The sequence below is a fragment of the Diabrotica undecimpunctata genome, chromosome 1 (assembly GCF_040954645.1).
Source record: "Diabrotica undecimpunctata isolate CICGRU chromosome 1, icDiaUnde3, whole genome shotgun sequence".
Lineage (NCBI taxonomy): Eukaryota > Metazoa > Arthropoda > Insecta > Coleoptera > Chrysomelidae > Diabrotica > Diabrotica undecimpunctata.
Genome location: NC_092803.1, coordinates 8,940,397 through 8,966,235, shown reverse-complemented (window position 1 = coordinate 8,966,235; position 25,839 = coordinate 8,940,397). Strand labels below are relative to the sequence as shown.

The following is a 25,839-nucleotide window of genomic DNA, read 5'->3' as shown; positions in this document are numbered from 1 at the left end:
CAAAGTAAGCAATTTCAAAAGAAATGTGTTTCTCTGTTGTTTAGGGCATTGTGTTTTAATGACCAATTTGTTTAATTACTCCTATAATTTGTGTCTGTGATTGTAAACTATTTATTATTATTCAGTTAGTAGATAAGTCGATATCTCTCGAAAAAAATCTGCTATCGACTTACCGGTATTATTTCTGTTGTGTAAATTGCATTTATTGATTTTTTGGCTGTTTTTAGAAAACAGTGCTGATGCAATTTTTATGCAATACTATTTTGTAATGTAATTATTACTTTTTTACAATATATGTGACTATTTTTCAAGTGTAGAAAGTAAGAAAATTCGTCTGTACGATTTTAAAATCGGTTCTGCCAAAAAAGTATTATGATATGTTATAAATAAATAAATTTGTACAGTTCACTGGTTAAATGAAGATTTTATCCGCAAATTAGCTGCACTTGGCTGTAAAAGTTAAACAAGAGACATTTGAACAAAATGCCGATTTCATTGAAAATATGTGTGTTTGTTATGCACCGTTTTTGTGAAATATATTTTTTATATAAATATATTACAAATATATTTTTAAATAGCTCCAGTTGTACCTCCTTTCCTTCTTTAAAATGTTTCTTTTTTAATGAAAATACATCTTATAGCCATTATTCTTTGGCCATCCTACTAAACAAATTCATAGTCTAGTACAGACTACATGACGTTCACAAATAAATTTAATAACTTCTGATGAGGCCTATTAGGCCGAAATACGTATAAGCGGATGCGCAAGCGCCCTGTACGTACAATCAAATCTTAACTGTCTTTTTCTTTTTATTTCGATATACTCTGTACGAGTACTAGAAACCAATTCGCTAAGAATTTTGCTTAGTTGAGGAGATATGTTGTGGAATGCAATTTTTAGATTCCCCATGTCTCTCATAACATCTTTATCAACGTCTGTTTTGCCTTGCAATTCTTAGAAGGCACAGATTAAAGCGAAATTCTGAATTTGGTTTCGAAAATTAGTCTACGATTTTATTAAATTTAATAACATTTATGTTTATTTTAGGCTTAAAGGTATTTACTCCCACAAAGCATAGCGGGAATGCTGGAAGATCTAAATGTAAAATTAGGTTTAACAGAAAATAAAATTGTGGCGACAGTAACAGACAACGATAGCAATTTCTTTAAAGCTTTCAAAGTATTCAGCGAGATATATGAATTGGACGACAATGGGGAAATTGACGAAGAAGAAAATCAATTGTAAATTTTACATTCGGGGGTTGATGAAGGCAAAGACCAGGATATAAACATATGCGATGTGCCATACATAATTTAAATTTTAGCCACAACAGCAGGTTCCAGCATCAATAATAAAACTTCAAAAATATAGTTCGAGGTGCTAAATTATTTAAAAGACAAAAGAACCAAGAAAATTTTAAAAATCGGTAAAGTTTGAAACTTTCTCGTGTTTTATGTTAATAAATATTTGCAGAATAATTATTGTTTCGCCCTCGTACATGTATCTACCTTTGGAAGTCTGAAGTATTCACACCTAGGATTTTTTATTATTAGATAATCTCCTCTTCGAAATAACTTAACCTTTTAACGGTAATTTGTAGGTGTAGACAAATATTTTAACATTACACAATCAATTTTGGAATAATGTGTACATTTCTTACATGAGAAATGTTTCGTGTACAATTAACGTAAATTAACACAAAGTGTCGTAGCTATAATAATTATAAACAATAAAAAGTTCATATTTATTGTATGTTTTAAGTTTAAATATATAAATTCCAATGAGCCTTGCAAGCAAAGGTGAAAAGTGTGTTTTTTTTTTGTTTAAAAGGTTTTTATACGTTTTTTTTACCTTGGTTCTTTTCGTAATATGTTCATTACTGAACTGTAGCTCTAAAGAAGGAAGACGAAAACTGATAAAACCACTCACGTAATTTACTATGCCATGTTGTTCTTCCTCATAACCGGGACCCCTCTTTCCACATATTTTGCTTTGCCCTGAATAATAAGATGAAGGACTCCATAACGTTCTGACATTCTAACGCATGACATTTTCAAAATACTCCAATTTTCGTATTTTTAGCGTTTTTACTATCTATTTCCAATTGTTTTTTTAGACGTAATATCTCTTCATTTGTCACTCTGTCAACTCAGCTTATTTTGATACACCCACAATTCGAAAGTTTAAAGTTTATTAAATATCGCTTTAGTGAGCGTTCAGCTTTCAGTTCCATATATGTTATTTTCAGGTTATTGTTAACATTCCGTCCACATAATACTTTTGTCATTCGGTAGGACACAGCTCTGACCTTTTTAATGCGGATTTTTCTCTCTTTGCTCATACCCAATTGTTATTTTTATTTGAACCGAGATAAGTAATATTCTCAGTTTTTTTTCTATTTCAGTAACATATGCTGTAATTATGTAGTCTTCCACCTGTATATTGATGTATTCTTCGCGTTCTCCAGTAGCACTCAAGTAATAGCTGTAATTGTCGTCTACTTCTGCTCGTCCAAGAACTTACATTCCTTTTTCATGTATAACTTTATCGAATACTTTCTCAAAGTCTATAAACCACATATACACAGGATGATTGACATCTCTACACCTCTGAATCAGAACTTGCCCGCTTAATGGCGCCTCTCTTGTTCCAAGATTATTACTGAATCCAAATTGCGTATCAGTAATTTCCTCTTCAATTCTACCATAAATTCTGGATGACCGAAGAAGGATTTTTAAAACGTGACTTATAAGACTGATTGTCCTATAGTCGGAGCACTTTTTAGCATTTCCTTTTTTTTGGAATTATCACAAATAAAGAGTTGGTATTTTCCTGATTTCGTATACTTTAAAGTAACCATAGGCCTCTCCTAATTTCTTCCAGTTCCCAGCGATTCTGTTGACATCGTCTGTCCATCATGTAGGTGGTCTATTTCTACTTCTTCGTCTACGCGTTATTCATTCTGACCACATGACCAATCCAGTTCCACTTCAGCCATGCTATGCGCTCTATGCCATCTGTAGCGCCTGCCCTTCTTATTATTTCTTCGTTTCTAAGCCAGTCTTAGAGAATAAATCCAACTAACAACCGTTCCATTATTCTTTGAGCCACTCTGAGTTTGGTTGCTGTAGCTTGGGTGAAAGAAACTGTAACGGCGCCGTAAGCCATGACTGGAAGGACACATTGATCGAAAGTCTTCTTTTTTAAATAATTTGGCATTTTGCTCTTAAATATGTCTAATAGAGCTCTATATGAGGTCCATGCTATAGTCCATGCTTCTTTGCTGTGTTTTGTAGCAGTTAGAGTGTCCCTGGCAATTTGGATTTTATGACTCAAGTATTTATAATTGTAAACTAATGCTATTTCCTTGAAGTCTACTTTTGGATTTTCGCTTGGTACCAAATTTGTCATGTATTATGTCTTTTCAAAATTTATATTTAAACCAACTTCCTATGTCTTATTACAATTGTTTAAAAGCATGTTCCAGAACAGCCTTAAAGAGTGTAGAAGCTAAAGTGACTCCTTGTCTGATTTCTATTTTGATTTTGACTTTTTCCCTTTTATTTCCAAGTATTTTAAGTATTATGTTAATTATTATCATCTAAAGTTGTGTTTCATCTTGCCCTGTAGTTTTCCGTTTGTGGCTATTTTTACTGTATTTTCTAATTTTTCCATTATTATTATGGCAACTGTAATAAAATTTTGTACTTTTTTTACTTGTCATTTATCGGTAAATAGTTCTTTAATAAATTTTTTTCCATCGTTTTAGTTTATCTAAATCGTTTATGATAAGATTACCTTCTTTATCGACAAGCTTGTATGATCTTTTATTTTGTTACCACCAGCCTCTTTTATCTTATTGTGTAAGTTAAATACATTCAATACATTGTGCTTCTTTTGTAGATCTTCAATTTCCAGACATTTTTCTTCACGACGACCGTACAAAACAACGTACTCCGCAAGAGAGAGTAGAGTTCCGCTAGAGTGCTGATCTAGTGGAAACTCTACAGGGCATTTGGGTGTTGACTATAGGCCAACCGTTCGGACATTCGTCAGAGTGTTGATCTGATAATGACTCCACCGGCCCTAAAGTTTCTGCTGTTAAAACAGCTTCTGCTAGTATTGATCTAGTGGCATTTCCGAACCCCGTCTTCAAGTGTTGACCTGAGACAGACATATTTTTTCCCGTGGCTAAGTATTGATTAGTCGCTTTCAGCTCCTCGCTTCACCAAGTGTTGATCGGCCCATTAACATGTGTATTAATACGTATGACATTAATTATATTTTTTTTCGCAGTAATTAAACAGTGGGAGACCGAGCCGTTCGTCCAGGCGTAGCTACAAGATTGGCAATTTACTTTTATTGACTTAAATATAATTTTATTTTGTTATTTATTTGTTACATATATTTTTATTTTAATTTAAACCTGCGTTTTACTGAGTTTGCTGTCTAAAAAAGCTACCCGTCACACTGTGTCACTGTATTTTTAAAGATCTTGGTTTTTAGATTTCCTTCTTTCTTCCATGAGGTTTGATATATCCACTGCTGTTTTTGTATATTTGATTTTGGTTATATCGAAAAGTTTGTTTATTAGTTTTAAAATGATACCAGTGATCTTTAATATTGTAAAACTCTTGGTCATCTTCAAATTTGTTCTCCAAATTAGTTGCAAGTAGTTGAAGAAGGTAACTTAGAGAATCGAGATCTAACCTGTTATTGGGTTAATGCTTTATATGTTTTCTTAGAGTTTTAGTTTCAAATCAGCGACTAAGAGTATATGACAGGAAAGGATATCAGCTCTAGGATATGTTTTCACTACTTTTACCGAGTTTCCAAAACGTTCATTGATAGTGACGTAATAAATCTGATTTTTTTTTTTGATTTTTTTAATTTCTTCGTTTTTGGTCAACTAATCTTCGTGTACTTCTGCTCTCCTGATAATAAATTTATAAAATTCCAGATTTTTATAATCAGTATAATCAAAGGAATATGTATACCTCCAATGTTTTTCTGTTCTTGTGACTGAATTTTAAAAACTGTCGTTTTGTAGAACTATCTTGTTTGGAGAACTGCAGAACTGTATCTGTAGAACTGTTTCATAGAACAATTTTTCAAGGTTTCGTTTTTGATTAGCTAACTTTTGTTTTTCCGCTCTCCTGATAATAAATTTCTAGAATTAACCATCTTTACATTTTGTAAAATCAGTATAATTAAAGGAATATGTGGTTTCGTTAGAACGTGTTAAGGTTTCGTTTTTGATCAACAAACCTCATTTGTTCTTCTGCTCTCCTAATAATAAATTTGTAGAATTTCGATTTTTTCAATTAGTATAAAAAGGAATATGTATTTAACCCCAATGTTTTTCCGTTCTCCTGACTTTCTTTTAAGAGACTTTTTAAAATCAGTGTAATCGAATGAATACGTACTTATTCCCCATGTTTTTCGGTTATCCCGACTCTAAATCTTAAAAACTGTTGTTTCGCAGAACAATTTTTCAAGGTTTAGTTTTTGATCAACTAACCCCATTTATTCTTCTGTTCTCCTGATAATAAATTGCTAAAATTTCCGATTTTCATGTTTTGTAAAATCAGTGTAATCGACGGAATAACCCCTATGTTTTTCTAATCTCCTGACGATAGAGGTTCAAAATTGTCGTTTTGCAGAATTTATGTTTCATTACTTTGTTTTTGATCAAGTAATCGCTTTGTTTTTTTATCTCTCCTGATAATAAATTTCTAAAATTTCCAATTTTTATGAGGTCTTGTAAACTAAGCGTAATCGAAAGAATAACCCCTGTTTTTCTACTCTCCTGATTCCTGAAAATATATGTATCTTCAAAATTGTCGATTGTTGTAAGATCCGTCTTGTTCTGTTCAAAACCCTTTTTCATAGAAATACCTTTCAACCCTCTCCATTTGATAAAACAATCCTGCTTTTCTGGTGATAAATTTCTAACATTCTCGATTTTTAAGAGATTTCGCGAAATCAGTGCATTATACGATCTTCCGTACTTTTCTACTCTGTTGATGCTATATAATGCAATGTAATCAATAAAAAAATTGATTAAGAGCTTTGATCTTGTGCCTTCCTTTATGAAATTTCTGAAACTCTCGAATTAGAAAAGGTTTTGTAAAATCAGTTTAATCGAAGGGGTAACCCCTATGCTTTTCTGCTCCCCTGGCACTTATTATACGCTCTCTTTTTATTTCTGTGTCTCCTTATTTAAATGTGTCAGCTCCCCTACTAACCCATAAAAATTGTCGATTAAAAAAAGATTGTCAACGCTGAATTTTTAAATAATAAGGACTTCTTATTATAATAATTGGTTTTCAGAAATAAAACACATTGTATTATATAATCTTTTATCGATAATAATTCAGAGCAATAGCGACATTTCCATTACAATTTTTACAATTTGTTGATGTCAATTTTCAATATTCGTAACTATCTATATACCTCAAAATAGTGTAAAAAATATCTAAAAAATAACAGCTACGCTAAAAGTAAAACGTTAAAACTAATACTAAACTAAACAAAAACTAAAGTTAACACAAAAATTCGTTAGTTGGATAAGTACTTATAAAATAATGCTGATAAAAAGATACGCATAAAATATTGGCAACGTCGCAAGCATGTTGATAGTTTCAGTCCATTTTAAAATTAAAAGTCTTTGTTTAATGGCAAAACCAAACAACTACAGAAATATCTTAGTTCATTCTTAAATGTAGGTAATTTTAATATTATTAATCCTACCAGGTGGTTTTATAATATTTGTCACTTGTATTTGTAATTATGTCACTTGTCAACTGCCCTACATAACAGAAAGTAATAAAAAAATAGAAAAACTCTATACACTTTTCATTCCAGATAATCTTAAATGATCTAAAGTGTTTCATTTGTAAGTCAAGGTTATTTTGAAAGTCAAAACGGATTTTATTACTTTTCACTCATTTTTAAAAATAAAATGAGGCTAAACTAAAGAAAGAGTAAAAGGAAAATTGTAAGAAAGAGTTTTAGGGAGTTCGAAAACGGACTAGGACTCAGACCATGGAATTTTCTATCCTGCATAATTTACTCTTAAAAAAATCCCTAGGAAATTAATGCCTCTCTCCAATAGGACAATAAAATTAGCGACATCCATATGATCAGTAGAAAAACTAGGAGAGGAAAATTATCTGGCGAACTTAAGGTACTGTATAACCAGGATAGCTGGCTAAACTTATGTCGCAGGCAAGCAGCACTGTGCAGATTCAAGTCTTGAGATGAAAAGCGCTAGGATAATGCCTTCACGAAGATTTCCAAAAAGAGTATTTCAGCGAATATCCCCTAACGAGGTAGTCCAAGAATTAGGTTACTATAAAGGGTAGAAAAGGATCATCGTGAGTCTGGCATAAAAAATAGCAACGTCCAACGAGATCAGAACCAAGACGATTTGACATCAGACACATATCAAAACAGTTGATTAGGCAGTTTTCGAATATTTGATTATTCGTTAATTTTTTTTATTAAGAAAAGTTATGATTGTCTTCACGAGACTCTTCAGTTTGAGACATTGCAAACTTACTAGTGAAATTGATTGGCAGAATTAATTTATTCCTTAAAATTTTGAAAAATTTCTAGTAGAAAGATCTAGTTGTTGTGTATTGTGCAGTGAAAATTTATAAATTTTCATCCAAAAGGCAATTGGTAAAAAAATTCCATAATTTCAAAAGGTAATTTCATCCAAATTAACCTTAATATGTACAAAAATTAATCTGAGTTCTGTACATCGTTGGATTGTAGTTGACAAGGTCTATTTTTAAGTAAAAGAAACACCCCCAATTAAAAAATTAAGAACCCGAATTAAAACCTTGAAATTAAAGCATGTTTGATTTTGCCTAAAGTTACATAAAAAGCTGCCACCATTCGCAACAGTCATAAATACTTACATAAAAACGACATAATTTGCAAAATTGCCAAGGTTCCTACTCACAAACTTAAAATTTAACGACAATTTAGAAAAAATGAGCCTTACGAGCATTTCGTAATATTTCTCAGTTAAATTTTCAATTCATAAACCCGTTATAATATATCTCGCTTCATGGAAGCGAATCTACGCGATCCTACAGGATGGCCATATATAAGGTTCACCGTGTATAGAAGGTCACCCTGTACGAACGTATAGTGCTAAATTTTTAAATTCGTTACAAGAATACTTATATCTACAGGTAAAATGAACAATTTTTACAAAACATTTACCCCGAATTCTAAAAGATTTAACATTATTACTGTGTATACAGGATGGGACAATAAATTTTATAAACCTGTGAGTTGGTCCTTAATATTTGAAGAAGCCAGAGTGAGATGGCATACGTCATATTGTAGCATAATATATTCCTTAATTATCGAATATTCAAAGTAAAACATTTATCTGGTACGCCCCTGGGCCAAGTATAAGTATTTCGCCGATTCTCTGTTTATTTTGTGATGTAAAGGAAAAATTCCAAATTCCAGTTGTAACTGCGAAGTTAAATATGGTTATATTTATTTGTACGTGTTAGTTCTACAATTTTAAAGGCAAGCAATGATTCAAGGTCAAGCGTATTTGAAAAGAATTTTGGGTTGGGTAAGGGAAACGGTAGAAGCCGGGTACACAGATCGAGGTCGAAGTGAATTCAAGTTTCAGGTTTAAAAGATTGGTCATTGAGCAAACTTCGGTGTGTAGTTTGAAGAAGCCGGCAAATTTGTTGAGAAAAGTGAATTATACTCAATGTAATGTGTCAATTTTGAACGAGTAATCACTGTGTTTTTGTTTTGTGTCGTCTCTCACCTAAGAGATTTGTATCTAAGACATTTGCGGCGTTTTCAACAAATTTGAAAAATACCCACATGGTTCCAGTTTTTTAAAGAAGCAGATTTTCAAAGTTTGTGCCAACTTTTAGCCTCAATTTTGTTTGTTCCTGGTCGTCGTTCCAGACTATAGATGCAGTTTTTTGTGTGGCCGTGAATCTCCAGTTCCACCTCCAGAAATTTTAGTAAGTCCAGTTCCTAACCCCAGAAAATTTAGTGAAATCCAGGTAAATTTGTGTTTGATTTTTTAAAAGAAAAATAAACATTTTCTAATAATAATTGCTTTCATAACAGTTTAAGAAATTGTAATAATTAAAATTGCTTGCCCTATCGCCACTCGAGTAATTTTTGTCCCCAATCTTTAACCCCATATAATGATCCCAATGTGGTAGGCAATAATCGTTACAATATGTAAACAAATTCTGTGGAAAACTTTTAAAATTTAATTTTCATTTGACAAACCCCTACTGTACTTTTGAGAGTCCCCAGATCTACTAAAGAATCATAATCAAATATTTACGAAGCTGGTAGTCGATGACTTACAACAAAAAACTGAAATAAAAGACAGAACAGAGATACATTTCAAGGTTTTAAATTTCAAAACAAATTCTTCGCCAATCTAATAATCGATAAAGGCCTCCAAAATGTGACTATGAAAGGAAATCAAAAAACATGAGAAAATGAATTAAACTTGTGGAGAAACTCTTTCAATACCAAGACAAAAAACCTTTAAAAAGAAATGGACACACATATAAAAAAAATTGCCTTTGTGGATAAAATCCTAAAAGATCAAAACAAAAAACTTTGGGCTGAAGATTAGTCAATGGATGCTTGACCTATAAGTAGATCCCAAATCAAATGCAATTGCTTTTCTGAAACCCGAGAAAGACTTAAATTACCTAGTAGATATCACCTGATATGCCCCTGCATAAAGTATAAGATGTTACTGACTACGATTACGATCCTACTGACTACGATATAAACACTATTCGTCGCTATTTAACATCTATACAACTGACCAACCAATCACTCTAGCTGAGAGTGTTTGTTTACGCTGATGACCTTGGCATCTTGTGAAAGAAAAACTTTCGAAAAAATAGACTTAAAATTGACGTAACTGGGGACGAACAACACCTGTAAAATACTGACAGACTGAAATAGTTTCAGTCGTGCGATACTGATCGTTAACATACAAATAGCACTGTAAAATGTTATCCGAAAGCTTGTATCTATATCCCTAGTAGAAGAATATAGATAACGTGATCTACGGGACAGATAATTGCATCTACAATAAAGCTGGTTTGTCTCCCATAGAAGACCGCAGATATATTGCATCATATTTGGACAAGTTAAGGCAAACTCTTGACGAAAGCCACCCATTGTACTACATCAAGAAACCACCACAAACAAGTCGATTAAAATCAAGGAAGTGATTTATGAGCGGGATAGTTCCACTTGCGCTAGGAACCGACTACTGGACAATACTTGATGTAGATGTTTAACTACATATTAACCGGCATTCTCACATACAAAATATAAAATTATCAAATGTGATATAAAGGAAGAAAAGGAAGCACTTTGTGAATGTACTGAAATGCAGAATATTTAAAATTTTAGATCATGAAAACTATGAAACTATGACCACCACAGTGTACAGTAGATATTAATTATCATATACATTTTATGTAGCTGTTTTAAATAAAGGTATTTCTATTCGAATTTGATTATTACCACAAAGAGGTAATTAAATAATTTTTAATAATTTTGTTCATAAATTGTCAAAATAATTTGATATCCACTGTACCTTGATATATACAGCAATAAGCTATGCAAATACAGCCGCAAACAGCAGTGGATGTTTAGAAAGAAAGCCTATGAAAAGGAAACAATATATAAAAGGAATATTAGAGACTCGACTGGAGTAGTAAAGACCCGTACAAAGAAAATGTGTAAAGAGCACTAATTTTTAGTTATACCGGCATTTGTTTTTCAAGTACAACAATAGTCCAAACAATCAACTTTCCAAATTTGAACAGTAATTCTTATTTTTATACTTCTTTAGTCACTTATTGGTGTTGTGATCTTTTTGTAACTGATTTAAAATGAGCCAATTTCCTCACACATTTATAAAATCCACACTCCACCCTGTATATCATTAAAAACTCAACCGATAAAAGTGTTTTAAAAAATTATTGCGTTTTCGAGGATATGTCTGATCAATAACCTAAAAAACAGTCAGTTGTTTAAACGTATAGACATTTAAAAAAATTATTACTAATATTATTTTGAAAAAGTTTAAGCAGAGCTAGGGAACTTTTCTATTGTATTAGTCTACAATTCGTAGCGTAAATTACAACGTTATAAATAACTATACATAGGTATTTACAGGAACAGTTATTGCTAAAAATAATACTAAGGAAAGATTTCTTTATTACTAAACTAAAAATAGGTGTGGGTAAGGTTAGTACATCACTTCAGCAGTTTTTCTTATTGTGCATGAAACGCCTTTGATACCCTTGGACGAATATACTCGTCGTTACAGATAACAGACCACAAAACTGTTATGAAACATGTCATTTTCCTAGTGTGGCCGGTCGCGTTTTTTTGTTTTTATATAATTATTCTCTCATGCAGCTACTTCTTTGTTCTGATTTAAAAATAATCAAAAAATGTGTAAAAATACAAGAAATCTAACAAATTTTTGTTAGTTTATGTTTTCCACATTGTTTAGAAGATATTTTATACAAATAAAACAACTAAATGCTTCTAAAACAATGAAACGAAGATATTTTTCAAAACGTAAAAACTTACGCCTTGACGAATATATCCGTATGGTGTAAAATGATGTATTTTAACCCCTAGGTTATATACGACATTTATTTTATTAATTTCTTGCCTTTTAATTCCACAGTTTAAGGTCTAATTTAAAATTTTTTGAGTAGAAACAGTTTGTATGATTTCTGTTAGTATCAACTATGCCAACGAGTGATATCTTTGACTCATAGTCAAAGATATCACTCGTCGTGATATATGATTTTTCATATGAAAAATCATATTTCATATGAAATTAATCCTAAGATTTATTTAAGGCATGTTCATATTTTTTATGGTACTTGTGAGTAGCTTTGCCCGTATTACGCCAAGACGGGTATATTCACTAGAACAAACACTGCTTGTGACAGAAAAAACTGTGACAGTTTTTTTCAAGTTACTAATGACATTTTCGTACTATTTAATTGTAATTTAATTTAGAGTATCTTTGTCCGTATTACGCCAGGACGGGTATATTCGTTTGGATAAAAAATGTATTGTATCTGTTAGCTTCTCTGTGGGGAAAAACTGTTAAAATAATGAGCTACAATAAGGTCTCTAAAACCAAAAATGTGACGAATATACTGAGCAGGAAAGCATTTTGTCTTTACATTATTACCAATTGAAAAAATAATTTAAAATTTCATCATAACATTTATAAATTCACCAAAATACAGTCCTTTAACTCAGTAAACACCCCACTCATGCATAGAAGATTGTAAACTTCTACAAATTCAACTAAAACTAGCATATTTCAAAAAAAATTAACTTTATTAACACCAATGGTTTGGAATCTTCTTGAAAAACTCAAATGGTTTTCTGTAATAGGTATATTCATTTTGTATGATTGTCCTTATATTAAGCAGATATAGACAAGCTCCTTTGAAGTCGTTCAAGAATCGCACACTGCTTAAAATCTGGTTATAAAAACAATAAGGGATGATGAAAGGTAGAAGAGAGCTGTTCTGCAAAAATTTCATACAAACATATCTGTTTATAAATTAATTAAAATGTATGAGTACATGTAAATTATTTTTATACAGGATTTAGTTAATTATTCTTGAATATATTTCAAAAAATTTAGCCTTTCTTGTTTATATTCACAGGCCATTGTAAATAAATATTACGGAAATATTTTGTTGGGTGACGACTACTAGTAACGATCAATAAGTATCAGCAATTTAAGATCATAAAAGATAATATGAAGATACTAATTCACACAAATAGTATCAGAAAAAGACGAGCAAATAGATACCGTTATTAAACATGTTTAAAAGGAAATATTATACGTATGATAGAAGAAACAGAATAAATACAAGAAATGAAAAAAGTAAAAGAGAAAATTTAATACAAATCGACAGTGCAACAGCTAGGGTTGCAGTAGAATACAACCTTGAAAATAGAGACATAACAAACCAAGGACAAAAACGGCTCTTGCGATAGATACATACGTCTTCAAAGCATAGAAGATAACGGCTAGAACAGAAAAAGAATTTTGCTTGGAGCCTTGCTTCCAATATTGGACAGAATGGGCAATAACGGACTGCAATGCCTAGAGACTGTAAAAAGCTCTAGAAGATAAAGTGACTAAAGCGAAGTAAACGAATCAAAAGAAAAAGGGCAATAGAAATCATTTTAATGATATATAGAGTGGGAAGGAGCTCATAAGACGACAATGTATAACGAAAGATGTAAAACATCAAACAGCGAAGACATATCGCTACATTGGAAGAAGACCGTCATATCTAAAGTGAAAAATAAACTATTATATTTGTGAACAATGTTAAATATTCTATATTTTTTGTGTGATAACGTCATAAAGTTAGTTTATGCCTATGGCCATTAGATGGTAAAAGTGTCGTTATTGTTAATCGAAAAGTTGGTTCGACATTTGTCAAATTTTGAGATTAAAAACACAATAAGATAATATAATATTTTCTGCGAAGAATAATGCATTATTTTGAGTTGTGTCAGTCTCGTAAAGAGTTGAGGTTATGTTTAAATTGAGTTGTAGTCATACACATATACAAGATAGACTGACTTCTGCAATATAGTCACATTCCCCAGTGTGACAGAGAAAACGTGTACAAAGCAGCATTGAACTCTATACTACGTAACTGAAAAAGATGCGCCCGTTTGCGAAGTCGAATAAAAATGTGTCAGGGGCAAGAGAGAGAGATAACCTAATGTTAGGGCATCGAGCCAAAAGACAAAAGAGGGAATCTAATCGTTATGAAAAGGCGACCAAAAAAGTGGCCTCTGATGGCGGACATATCCGGAAATGCGAATGCGCCAAATTTAAATTTTCCGACACTTATTAACAGTAGCTATAAAATAGTTTTCAGAATGTGTCTTGGACGAGAAAATTTTAATTAAATATTAACGATAACAGTCTAAAATGTGAAACAATTGTTAAAAAACTTCAATATAAATAAGATTTCATGTGACAGTTGGGACAAATAATAACATAACCCAACTAAATTTGATTTCTTAAACAAGGAAAGACACTCTTTCCTTGTTTAATTTGGCCTCTCAAGATGGCACTTCCTGTCTAACAATATTATTGCCCCCACTACCTTTACATTCCCTCTTTTGTCTTTTTGCTCGATGTGTTAGGGTAACCTGTCTTTTTTTAACTAAAATGCGCAAGTTGGGATTTTAGCACGTTAAACAGAAAATCGTGTTTATTATTACATTTTAACTTGTTTATTGGTTTGAAACCACGTTTTTAGTTAAAGTAAATGTTATTTTAATTTTCTATAGCATCGGCTTACTTTTATTGATTATAGTGTTTTTTTTTTTGAAGCCCAAATTAAACTATTAATTTGTTTATATTTTTGAATGTTGGTTTGTTAAAGACAAGAAACAATTGGATGGACACAAAACTTATGGATGTAAAAATGAGCAAGATAGGAAGATTCCTTTTCATGTGTAAGTTATAACATTCAGCTTTACTTCTAAAATATACCAAATAATTTATTTTGATTTTTGTTACTTTTTTGTTTTATTTTGAGTCGTGAATGGTATTTATTTCCAGATATATTTGCAACTTTCCATTTAAACGTCCAGAAATATTGAATCTATGGATACAAGCAGTTCGTAGGGACAATTGGAGACAAGTAAATTTTGTGGAGAACATTTTCTTTCAAAAGATTATGTAGATAATCCAGCATTAACAGCAAGATTGTTAAAACCGGATGTTGTATCAAGTATTTTCTTATTTCCCAAGCATTTACTGTCAAAAACTGTACAAGGAAGAAGTACTCGAACACAAGTAAGACATATGAAATGTATAGACCTCAATTCATATTTAACCTGATGTTAATATATAGGATTTTCATGAATAGTAAGCCTTAACCTTATTTTTTTTAGGATGACAATATTTTAGATATTAAAACGGAACCTATGGAAATTGATTTTTTTTCACTTCTTCTTCATCCACTTCACATGACGTTGAAATGCTTTTAAATAAAAAATAAATAAACTGACATTATTTATTCTTCAAAATTGTGTTATTGTAGAAAAAGTAGGTATAGTGTTCTACATGTGAGAAAATCACTTCTCTCACTCGTGTACTTGCAAGTTTTCACACTCTTTACACAAAAACCAAAAATATTTTCAAAAATTCATCTATAGCTAATTTAACACAATGGGATAGACAAGGATAGATATCCCTAACATACACCGGTTGCCTAGTTTCATATTTGCTAATTTAACGTAATGAGATAGACAAAGATAGATATCCCTATCATACAAGGGTTGCCTTGTTCGTCGTAGATAAAATATAGTATGCAACTCGTCACGGTATCCACACGTGTGGCAATCTCAAATCAGTAAACATCAAATATGTCTGTCATGCTTGTCTCATATCCCCAGCGTCGGTGTAGCTTCGTTCTGACATTAGCTACGGTAAAGAAGAAGAATTGACAGTTGACAGACAAAGAAGAATGGACTGTCTGGCAGTTAACAAATGGTTCCGATTCTGGCTACGATTTATACTCGGTCGGTAATGCAGATTCAACGCTTACCGACAGTGACGTCACACTGTCTCGCTTACGTGCCGCATACTCTGCTAACTATCCAATTGACTGTCCGACAGTTAACAAATGGTTCCGGACCTGGCAAAGATTCATACTCAGCCGCTAATGCAGATTCAACGCCTACCGAAAGTGACGTCTCTCTAATGGGCTGGATTTAACGACCACGTGACCTTCTTATTGGTCATTTAAGTCAGGTGGTCGACAAAATTGGCAAACCAGAAAGAGATGTATGGAATGCTTTGCGTCAGTTTTCTCTGTCGCACAGAGGTATGGCAAGGATCAGTCTCTCTTGTATTATATGTCTATGGTTGTAGTATTCTTTTGAGTTATGTCAGTATTTTAGATAATTAATTATTCAAACTTTTTAAATATTTTAAACCTAGTTATCTAAAAAGTATTTCGACTTATGACGTTCTTAAAAAAAATATATCCAGTTAATGGAATTATTTCAGATTATTAGCATGTCTCAAGTATTTTTTTAACTATAATTTACTGCAGAATGGCAGTATTTTTAGTTTTTACACTAAAGTGTCTTTGTTCTCATTATTATATGACCAGTGAAAATTTGTAAAAAAATACGTAAAAGAATTTTAATAAAGAAGTGAATTATCTCCAAACACCGAACACATTTGTTTAAATACCGTCACAAATTTTCAAACGTCAAAACGTCAAAAATTTTATGGTCTAAAACAGGGTTAAAGAAGTATGAGATTAACTATAACTTTTTATAAACTAGTACATACCAAAGCCAAAATATTAGCCTGTTCGCAGTTATGGGTAAAGTCTTATAATATTTATTTTTAGAATTGGTAACGATATTGACTGGCACAATAACTGAATAAAAGCAGAAAAAAGACAGAGAAAGTAGAACAGCGAGAGACCGTTCTTCAATGTGCCCAAATAAATAGAATAACCATGAAAAAAATGGTTATATTCAAGTCAAAGAAGACGTACAGAAATAACGATGAAACGTTGGGAACGAGAAAGAATGGGAACAGAAATATACATATTGTATATTACTAAATATTATTCTACACACGATTCAATAAAATTTCTACCCCTGTTAATAAAAAAAATTCACCCTAAAAAAGATAATTGCCTCGGATAAACCTACTGCCACTCAAGAGTCATTATAAACTATAACTATTAGGGCATATATGGCCTAAATTTTTGATACACAAAGAATTAATAAAACAACTGTTGGATGCTTCTTACCTGATGATAGTGTAAAAATACATTAACAAAACCTAACTTCAAAAACAACTAAAAATACTTGATATTATCTAAAACAGAAAAAAACACGAAAAAGTGAAATAAAAAATAAGGGAAATGTTACACCTAATATTTTTATCTTTCCATCTTCTACATTAAACGATATATTGGATAATATAATACATAATTATGCAGCAGTCATGAAATGTTTGCAGAACGTCGAAAAACATATTTACAGCGATTTTTAGTATATATAATATATATTTTATAGGGACCAACACATGCAAGCTGAAAAGTATTGCTTCGAAAGTGTACTAAATTTTACAATAGTATATGTACGTTTTTTTTAATCATTAATTTCATTTTTAAAATGTCCTTTCACTTATTGGTCCGAAAGATCAGTTTTTCAAGCTGATTGTTTGCATTCAAAATTTTTATTCCATGTTGAAACTATTAAAATATGATTCTTTTTTAAAATTACAGTACACGCATATCACAGACCTACAATATTTATAAAAAATGTCGGATGGGAGCGACAGGGGAAAAGAGTAACTTTATTTTTGGTTTTTGTTCGTAGTAAATAAAAAAAAAACCTTAAACACAAATCAACTAATAAATATAAAAATATCTATCCATAAAATCACTTTTCTTAGAATATTTCTTAGTTAAAAACACCTAATGTTCTCTCATAAGGTAGAGGCAGTCGACTATCTGAAAGGTTTTGAGTCACGCATGTGCAAGGTACTTTACGCTTCGACCGTCTTATCTTTTACTAACCGTTTTAAAAATCTCGCCATTTGATTTAAGGAGACTAAAGAGAATGATCGACATCGTTCGCGTACCATACGGAAGTGGTATATAGTACAGTCAAATCGTATTTTTGTTTCAAGTTAACTTATTTTATTGACAAAAAACTGTGTTCTGTATTTTAGTTAATTTTATTTTTAAATTTTTACTTTTAGTGAAGTAGTCTGTTGGGCTTTTTACCTACAAGAAATTGAAAGCACTCATGGTTGTGCTAGACTTCAAAAAGTGCTCTCAACACGGCTGAAGAGCTCTTCAGAGTTCACTTGCCTGGATCACAAATAGCTGAATTGACTGAGAATCAGCAGGCAACGAGCTCAAGAACTAACTAGCAGACAGTCCCAAAGATTGTGAACTATGAAGAAGTAACATGGGAAATAAACTCATGAGAGCTCTATAAATCTCCACGAATGGATGGTATATATCCAGCGTTATTACAAAAAGGACCTGAACTTTTGTACAGCAGAATATGCAATGTACTCAGAAGTAGTTACTCAGAAGTAGTCAGTAATAACATACTTAGAAGTACATACTTAAAGCATTGAGAGAGATTAGAATGACTTTCATGCCTAAGCCGGGTACAAGGGGACGGGAAAAGGCAAAGTCTCCAAGACCAATAAGTCTAATGTCATTCCTACAAAAGACATAAGAGAAACTGTTCGATATGTATATCAGAGATAAAACATTAGTACACAGTCCAATACATCAAGAACAACATTTCTATAAAGCAGGGAATTCAACCAAGACAGAACTCCACAGATTCGTAGAAAAAGTAGAGAATTCAATATAAAATAAAGGGGTGATGCTGGGAGCCCTTTTTTAAAATAGAGAGAGCTTTAGATAACATCCATAATTAATGCCGTAAGACGCAAACGAGTCGAGGACATATGTCTGAACTAGACAGAATCTACGCTCAGGAATAGAGTGGTAAATACCACTATCCTTGATGAGACCGTGTTGGCCCGGGTCGTCACATGGAGGAGTTCTGTCCCCACTAGTGATGGGCGGACTAATAGAAACTTTAAAGGCAGAGACTAATAGGAAGAAGCTTGTGAGAACAGAAACGGCATGCTACAGGTTAATAGGTGGATCGTCATGGCAGGACATGAATTTAAGTATACACCACTGACGGAGGGGGACGTGAACAGGACTAGAAAATACTTCCACCAAGCCACAAGAAGAATCCTTAAGACCAGAGATATCCTAGCCAAAAACAGAGTTCAGAGTGAAACCCATAAACTGATTGACAACCTAATCAGGATCTGGCTAGATGGCTGCCAAAAAGCCAAGCAGGGAAGTTAGTACGTAAGTGCATAAATAGACTGCAGGAGACTAACAGCATAGATAATCAGTTACCCGATGAGAATTCCACATGCATTGAAACAAGAGTTGTTTTTGAAATGAAATTTACACGTCATATATTGTTTACACCAATGGTTCATGTGTATTTTTATTTAGTGGTATCTTTTGTGGTTCCGTCTAAATATACTGGAAGGAGATAAAAGAGAAAATATTGCTTTTGAAACACGTAATAATATTTTAACAATTTACAAGATATGCCTTTTTGTTGAAAGTATGGTTTTACCTGCAATTACCGAAAAGTACAGATAAAGTAAACATATTCTCACATTTTCAGGGATACAACATTATAAACATATGTAAATAATGAAAACAACGCTATTTTCTTCCTCTTTCTTACTATTATATAACTATTTCTTGGGTGTTCCAGTCATTCTCTAATTGTGTGACTAAATCAAAATGGTACTTTGTGTACAAATTATTCAAATAAAAAAAATTTTAACTCATTATCAATTAAATTTCAAAACTGTTGTTTTTTTTTGTAGGTTACTGCTTTTCCTCTGTCGCTGACCGATCCAAATATTCATAATAGGTGTCATTTAAATTTACTTTTCAACAAAAAACACTACATTTAAAAAGGTCATAGAAATGAAATAAAGGGCCAAAATAATCATACAAAAACATAGTGGGGTAATTCATAGTTCGTTTCCCAGAATTTAAGTTAATAAAATTGTTATTTTTCTGTTTTTTTTGCGTCTATGAATAATAGTTTCCGAAAATGCTGAAGTACCTCATTAATTTTTTAATTTTTCAAGATTTTTATTGGATATAAATGTTTTATACCAACTTGTAGAGTGCCTACAATTATTTATTGAGTTAAAAGAGATAATAATAGTTCCATCTTAACCTCGAATGTTTTTAGAGGAGCGAATATACTTAAAAAAAGAGAAAAATTGTTGTAAAACAGGATAAACGTATGATATTATAGTTAGTATTAAGCATACACACTTTCGCTGCGGATAAAGACCCCTCTAAACATTGCAGTTACGATTTTTATTGAGCAAAGCTCATTTTATAATAAACTACAAAACGAAGTCACTGATATTAGCCACCGTAGCTAAAGTCAGCAAATATGCAATATTAAAATAGATAGAGAAACCGTTTGCAGTTTTGATGAGCCTTCCTGTGTTTAATCTTAGTTTTTAAACCCTAAAACAGCCATTTAATGTTCTTATGGCACATCCAAAATTGTAGGTAGGTATCTAATCGATCCTACTAAACACAAAATTATGTTTCCTATTTATTTGTCTATTGATGTTCTCCTTTGTTGTTTATTTATGCATAGAACATAGAAATTTACCGTGTTTCAATTTTCAAAAGTTAATTTAAAAAAATGGAAATAAACGCAGAGCAAAATGTAACATTTATTTAATGAAATGGCCGGCGGCAGCATTCAATTTCAAAATGGATGACTGATTTTGGTGAAAAACCACCTGATAAAATGTTTAAAGGCTTTTACAATATTTTAATGCATTATGTGCAGTTATTCCCAGACTGGTAGAACAGTCAAGTGGGCGGCTGTTTTACCGTACAATTGAAAAAGTTTATCATGTTATTGATAAAGATTGGAAAATATCCAATTATTATAGCTTCAACAAACAAAAATTAGTATAAAAATCGCATAAAAGAAACATGTCAAGACATTAACAGTGTAGACGAGTAACATAAGAGCGAAATAAGATGGTTAAAAGGCAGGTATTGCTTAAAATCTCCTTATTTAGATGAACATTTTAAGCATTATTCTTGATTTAGTTAATATCGGTAGTAGTATCTTCAGCATTTTCTATTGGTGAAAATTTGGTAAAAACCCTGTGTGGTTAATTTAAAAACCCTGGGAAACAACACTAGTACACTGCAAATCGTTAAGTCATCCATATACATATCGAAAAAAGACAAAAAAGCACAAAAATTCAAGCACTATCTGGAGGAAACTGTTAAGACGTCTTCCATCAATCACAAAAAGAGGGCACTTCTGCCGATTTGCAATCAGCTGTTTTGTCTCTCGAGGAAAGTGAATATTTATTTACACAAATAAAACGAGAGTCCAATAAAGGGGAATACCTAAATACGTGAGTGCCAAAGGCCCGCGTTCAATGAGCTATCACACCAACGGCCGGTATATTTCGTTTGGATGGCTGTTCTGGTTGCTGGCGTTTTGACGTGTCGAACATTGCTGAAACAACAAAAATATATCATTAGTATGGTACACTTTGGCGAATTCGCCACCACAAAATTCATTGCATCGTCAAAAAAGATTTGAAATTTATTGTTTGTAACGTTGCCAGATTTACCATTTTTCTGATATCATTAATTACTTTGGTTTTTTTAAATACAACACCCCGTATATTGTACCTTTATTCAAATCACGACTTCAATATCAGTTCAACCGTAAATACTTTCAATTTTATGTAATCAGAAACATCTTACAAAATGAAGAAATAACACAAAAAAATGTAACGTACAGTGTAGGTAGAAACGAATGGAAGATATTTATGGTCAAAATAGCAAGAGATAAGTGATCAATCGACAAGAAATATCGGATGACCGCACAAGAGATGGAGTGACAACCTTTCATAGTGGTATTAATGGAAGAAAAAAAAAAGAAGAAACTTCTTAAAAAGATAAAACAAAAGCCATATTTCTCTAGAAATTAATATGGATTCAGGGATAATTTTTTGCTTTAGCTCTGCAACAATTCCTGTTTTAGTTTATTAAATTCTACTTTTCAAGTCCTTCGAAGGAAAATAATGTTTAGGATTCAAATCGGGTGAACAAGGAGGCCATTTAATACTATATAATCTACCAATCATTTGAGATTTGCAGATGACATCGTCCTTATAGCCGATCGTATTGATGATGCAATAATATTGTTTGAAAAATTATATCACGCTTCCTTGTAGGTCTGACTAAAGATTAATATGAACAAGACGCAAATAATGACTAATCTGGTGCTAAATCGAAATATTGTTGCGGATGGAAGGGATTTGTTTTAAAGGGTAGCGTTTGGTAAATTAAACTATGTATTAAGTCAGATCTACCCATATGCCTCAAAAGGAAAATCGTTGACCAATGCGTGTTAACTGTACTCACTTATGGAGCGGAAACATTAACACTCACAAAAAAAGGTAGTTAATAAGATTCCCTTGACTCAGATGGCTATGGAGCGCCAGATGTTGGGTGTCTCTCGTCGGGTGGGTCTCTGAGGGACCGAATTCCTAGACCTGTCGTTTTTACCTTGTTTAAGCTTTGCGCTTCTTCAAGGATGGAGATTTATAATTTGGTGCAGTTTGCATGTTTGATTCAGTTGACTAAGATCGGGTGCCGCGGCTGTAGGCAGGAGTGTCAGAAGAACTATAACCGCCTTATTGGAGCCGTGTGGACCAAGCTCGCCACTAAGTACAAGTTCCTTGGAAAACGGTTCCTTTCAGATTGTTGGCCATTGTTTGTTTGTTTGGAAAAACGCGTGGAGGATAGCTGTGGCTGTGTCCTCACCTAGGATCAGGTATCGTTGTGCAATGAGATGGGAAACCACAGAACACCAATCTCCCCCTGTCCTTGTGATATTTAATTCGACTCTTAAGGAGAGTGTGTGTGGCGCTCACAATCCACCGTCCCGGAAATGTCTGATCTAAATAACGCCGAACATTTACACCAAATTGGACCCACGCCATTGGCCAAATTCTGCCTGATTTATAAGTAAAACCAAAAAATTAGACATTTCTGATGCACGCCACTCAGCGAACGATGTTATATTCCATACATAATACCATCGAGAGGCCTTTCAAACAAATAAAAACTTTCAATGGAAATCTTCGAAATGTGGGTAGTCCCCAGAATTCTAAAGATCTCCTGGAGCAATCGCAAAACGAATGAAAATGTACAAATAATGGGAACTAATAGATAAATCATAATTATTACTTAGAATATGTAAAATGCGTTATTAGGACATATTTTTACGTAGGAAGGAGGTACCCACAAACTTGTACGTCTCATGGAGAGAAAGGTCGAAAGAAGGAAGAAAAATTCAATTTGCCACAATAATTATAATTAACCAGTGATGAAAAGAGAGTGTAATACTTACAGCTTGTTTCTTCTCCCACGTTTTCATTGCGGACTTGTATTTTTCGAATTCGTGGCACCAGTCTGAATAGATTTTCTGGTAGTCGTTACTCTTGGCAGGAGGTGAACACCTATGGGCATCGACGGTGACGTTGAATGAGCATAACAAAGAGGCACCCATCCAACAATCGTACCTAAAAAATATAAAGTGTGTAATAATTGAACTAAATATACCAAGGTAGTTGAAATTGTAGAAATATAATACACAGTTACTTCAATAAATTTAAAATCATGTTCTCACAACTAATAACCGCTCGCTCGAGTTAATATACGTGGCATTATACTACACTATTAGGAAATATACGACAAAAGTAATATAATAAGCTGAAAAAACTCGAACATCGAAGTAAAAAACTTCTGTTGTAAGTCTTCTGCTTCTTCTTTTTATATAGACATGACTGTTTTTCAATGTGCCTCCACTAAGTTGTCGTTCCATCGTTTTCGTGGTCTTCCTACTGATCGTTTTCTTATTGGGGAACCGTCTCTTGCCGTCTTTACTACTCTATTTTTTGTCATTTGGCTTATATGATTGTTCCATTCTACTCTTCTATTTCTTACCCAGTTCTTGATGTTCTCCACCTTGTATGTAAGTCGTATATCTGTACTTCTAGCTCTGTCTCATAGTATCTTGCCATCAATTTTTTTAAGTGTTTTCATCTCTGCTGTTTCTAACTTCCTTTTTGTCCTCTCTGTGTCAGGTCGTGTTTCTGCCGCGTATGTCATTATTGGTCTGATGACTGTTTTGTAAATTCTGCCTTTCATTTCTGTCCCGATATTTTTATTGCTCCATATTGTTTCATTCAGGTAGCCTGCGGCTCTGTTTGCTCTATTCACTTGATCTTCCACTTCAGTTTCTAGCTTTCCATAGATAGATAATGTGATACCTAGATATTTAAACTCCATAACTTGTTCTATTATCTGACCTTTCAGCTCCAATTTACATCTTAGTGAATTTGCTCTTGTAACCATGCATTTCGTCTTTTTTGGTGAAATTAACATATTAAATTTTCTGGAGGTTATAGTAAATTGGTTCAGCATACGTTGTAAATCGTCTTCACTTTGAGAGAGTAGTATTGCGTCGTCTGCATAGCAGATTGTTTTAAGTTGTTTTCCTCTCATTTGGTATCCTTTTTTAGTTCTTACTTTTTTTATTATTTCATCCATAATCAGGTTGAACAATAGAGGACTCAGGAAATCTCCCTGTCTTATCCCATTGCCAGCTTCAATATGGTCGGTTAGTTCTTCTTCCACTTTTACTTTTATTGTGTTGTTTTGGAGATATTTCCGATCGTTTTGATTATTCCTAGACGTATTCCTATTCGTAGACGTAGTTCTCTTGCGTACAATAAGTGGATAACGTAAAATAGATATGCCGGTTTGTTGTATTCTAATGATTTCTCTTGCACTTGCCTCATTATAAATATAGCGTCGGTGCATGATCTTCCCGAACTAAAACCTTGTTGTTCTTCTGCTAGTGATATACTTTCATTCAGTTTATTTGTTATAACTGTTGCGGTAGATTTAATTAAAAATTAAATTAAAAACATTTAAATGGATTATAAAGTTCAGAACGTTTTCAGACTAATCAATCCATCCTTCAGTGAAGTTAAAAAGCAAGCAATCCCACTCAGTTAAGAAAAACGTTAGGTAAAATTTTGACTGTTAAATGCAAAAACGTGGTTTAGATTAGTTACTTTTGGAGGGCGTAACTAACCGCAAAACCAGACAGTAGTTAAGTTTACATTGAAGAGAGCATACTTAAAAGTATGAAATTATACAGCAATATGCCGATGTAATTGGATCACTGACCGAGAACCATAAGTCCCTCCTCGAAGTAAAATTTCTACATCCCAACTTTCGTACCAGAGTTTGCCAAGTGACTTAAGGTACCGGAAATTATATTAAGCTAATATAAGCTGCTGTAATATGCTTTGATATTGCTGCAATATAGCCCACCAAGCCATAACATAATCACAGCAGAATATGAGGACTTGCTTTAAATGTTTATCAGAAAATATCTTGAAAATTGGGACTTAACTGGAGTGTTAATTAATGAAACTAATGAGTAAGAGTACAGTCATAAACAAATACAATAACCCAATGTATTTCCAACATTTAGGTAAGCCTTAAAAATGCGCAAAATATACAAACCTTAAGTATGTATTTTTTTAACTCAGCTCTTACCCACTAATTCCTTACTCCCCAAAAATTGCTAGTATTGTTAATGGTTCATCATGTCATGAGCAACGGGTGTATAGAACTCTCACCAACATCTTATTCTCAACTACAATGATAACTCACCTTCCGGCGTCAGATTCAGTCACAGTAATAATAACCAATCCATGTTCAGAAGTCTCAATGTATTTATCGGGTCTGTACTGGATCTTATAACGTCCTTTCTCCTTAGAATAATGGTACCAGGTGATCGTCTGAGTGGCAAGAACGGCTGGCATCTTGAGAAAACAACCCAAATGAAGACTCTGGCCCCAAGTTACGATCATCTTCTTTTTTACGACACTGCTGTCACAAACATCGTGGGTTCTGTTGGAGACGTCTTGAAGAAGACTAAAAACAAAATTTATTAATTATTTAAAATGTTATTTAGTGCTCACTTGTTAAAGTGATATGTTTAACATTTTGGAATAAAAAAATCTCAATAAAAAA

At 32.7% G+C, this 25,839-nt stretch overlaps 2 protein-coding genes across 2 annotated transcripts in view; both read right to left on the bottom strand.

Annotated features, from left to right (window-relative positions):
• Positions 1–3,064: 3,064 nt before the first annotated feature.
• LOC140446354 (uncharacterized) lies at positions 3,065–3,412 on the bottom strand. Its single transcript, XM_072541968.1, has one exon. It carries the CDS (start codon positions 3,410–3,412, stop codon positions 3,065–3,067), a length of 348 nt encoding a protein of 115 aa, XP_072398069.1.
• A 2,934-nt stretch (positions 3,413–6,346) lies between these two features.
• Sema2a (Semaphorin 2a) overlaps positions 6,347–25,839 on the bottom strand; it is a 1,119,544-nt gene continuing 1,100,051 nt past the window's right edge. Inside the window, exons 11-13 of the mRNA XM_072536254.1 lie at positions 25,477–25,740; positions 23,138–23,309; positions 6,347–21,229 (exon numbers count right to left, since the gene is read on the bottom strand). Of these exons, the coding sequence (XP_072392355.1) occupies positions 21,158–21,229; positions 23,138–23,309; positions 25,477–25,740 (508 nt within the window). The 3' untranslated portion in view covers positions 6,347–21,157. The remainder of the gene's footprint in view (positions 21,230–23,137; positions 23,310–25,476; positions 25,741–25,839) is intronic.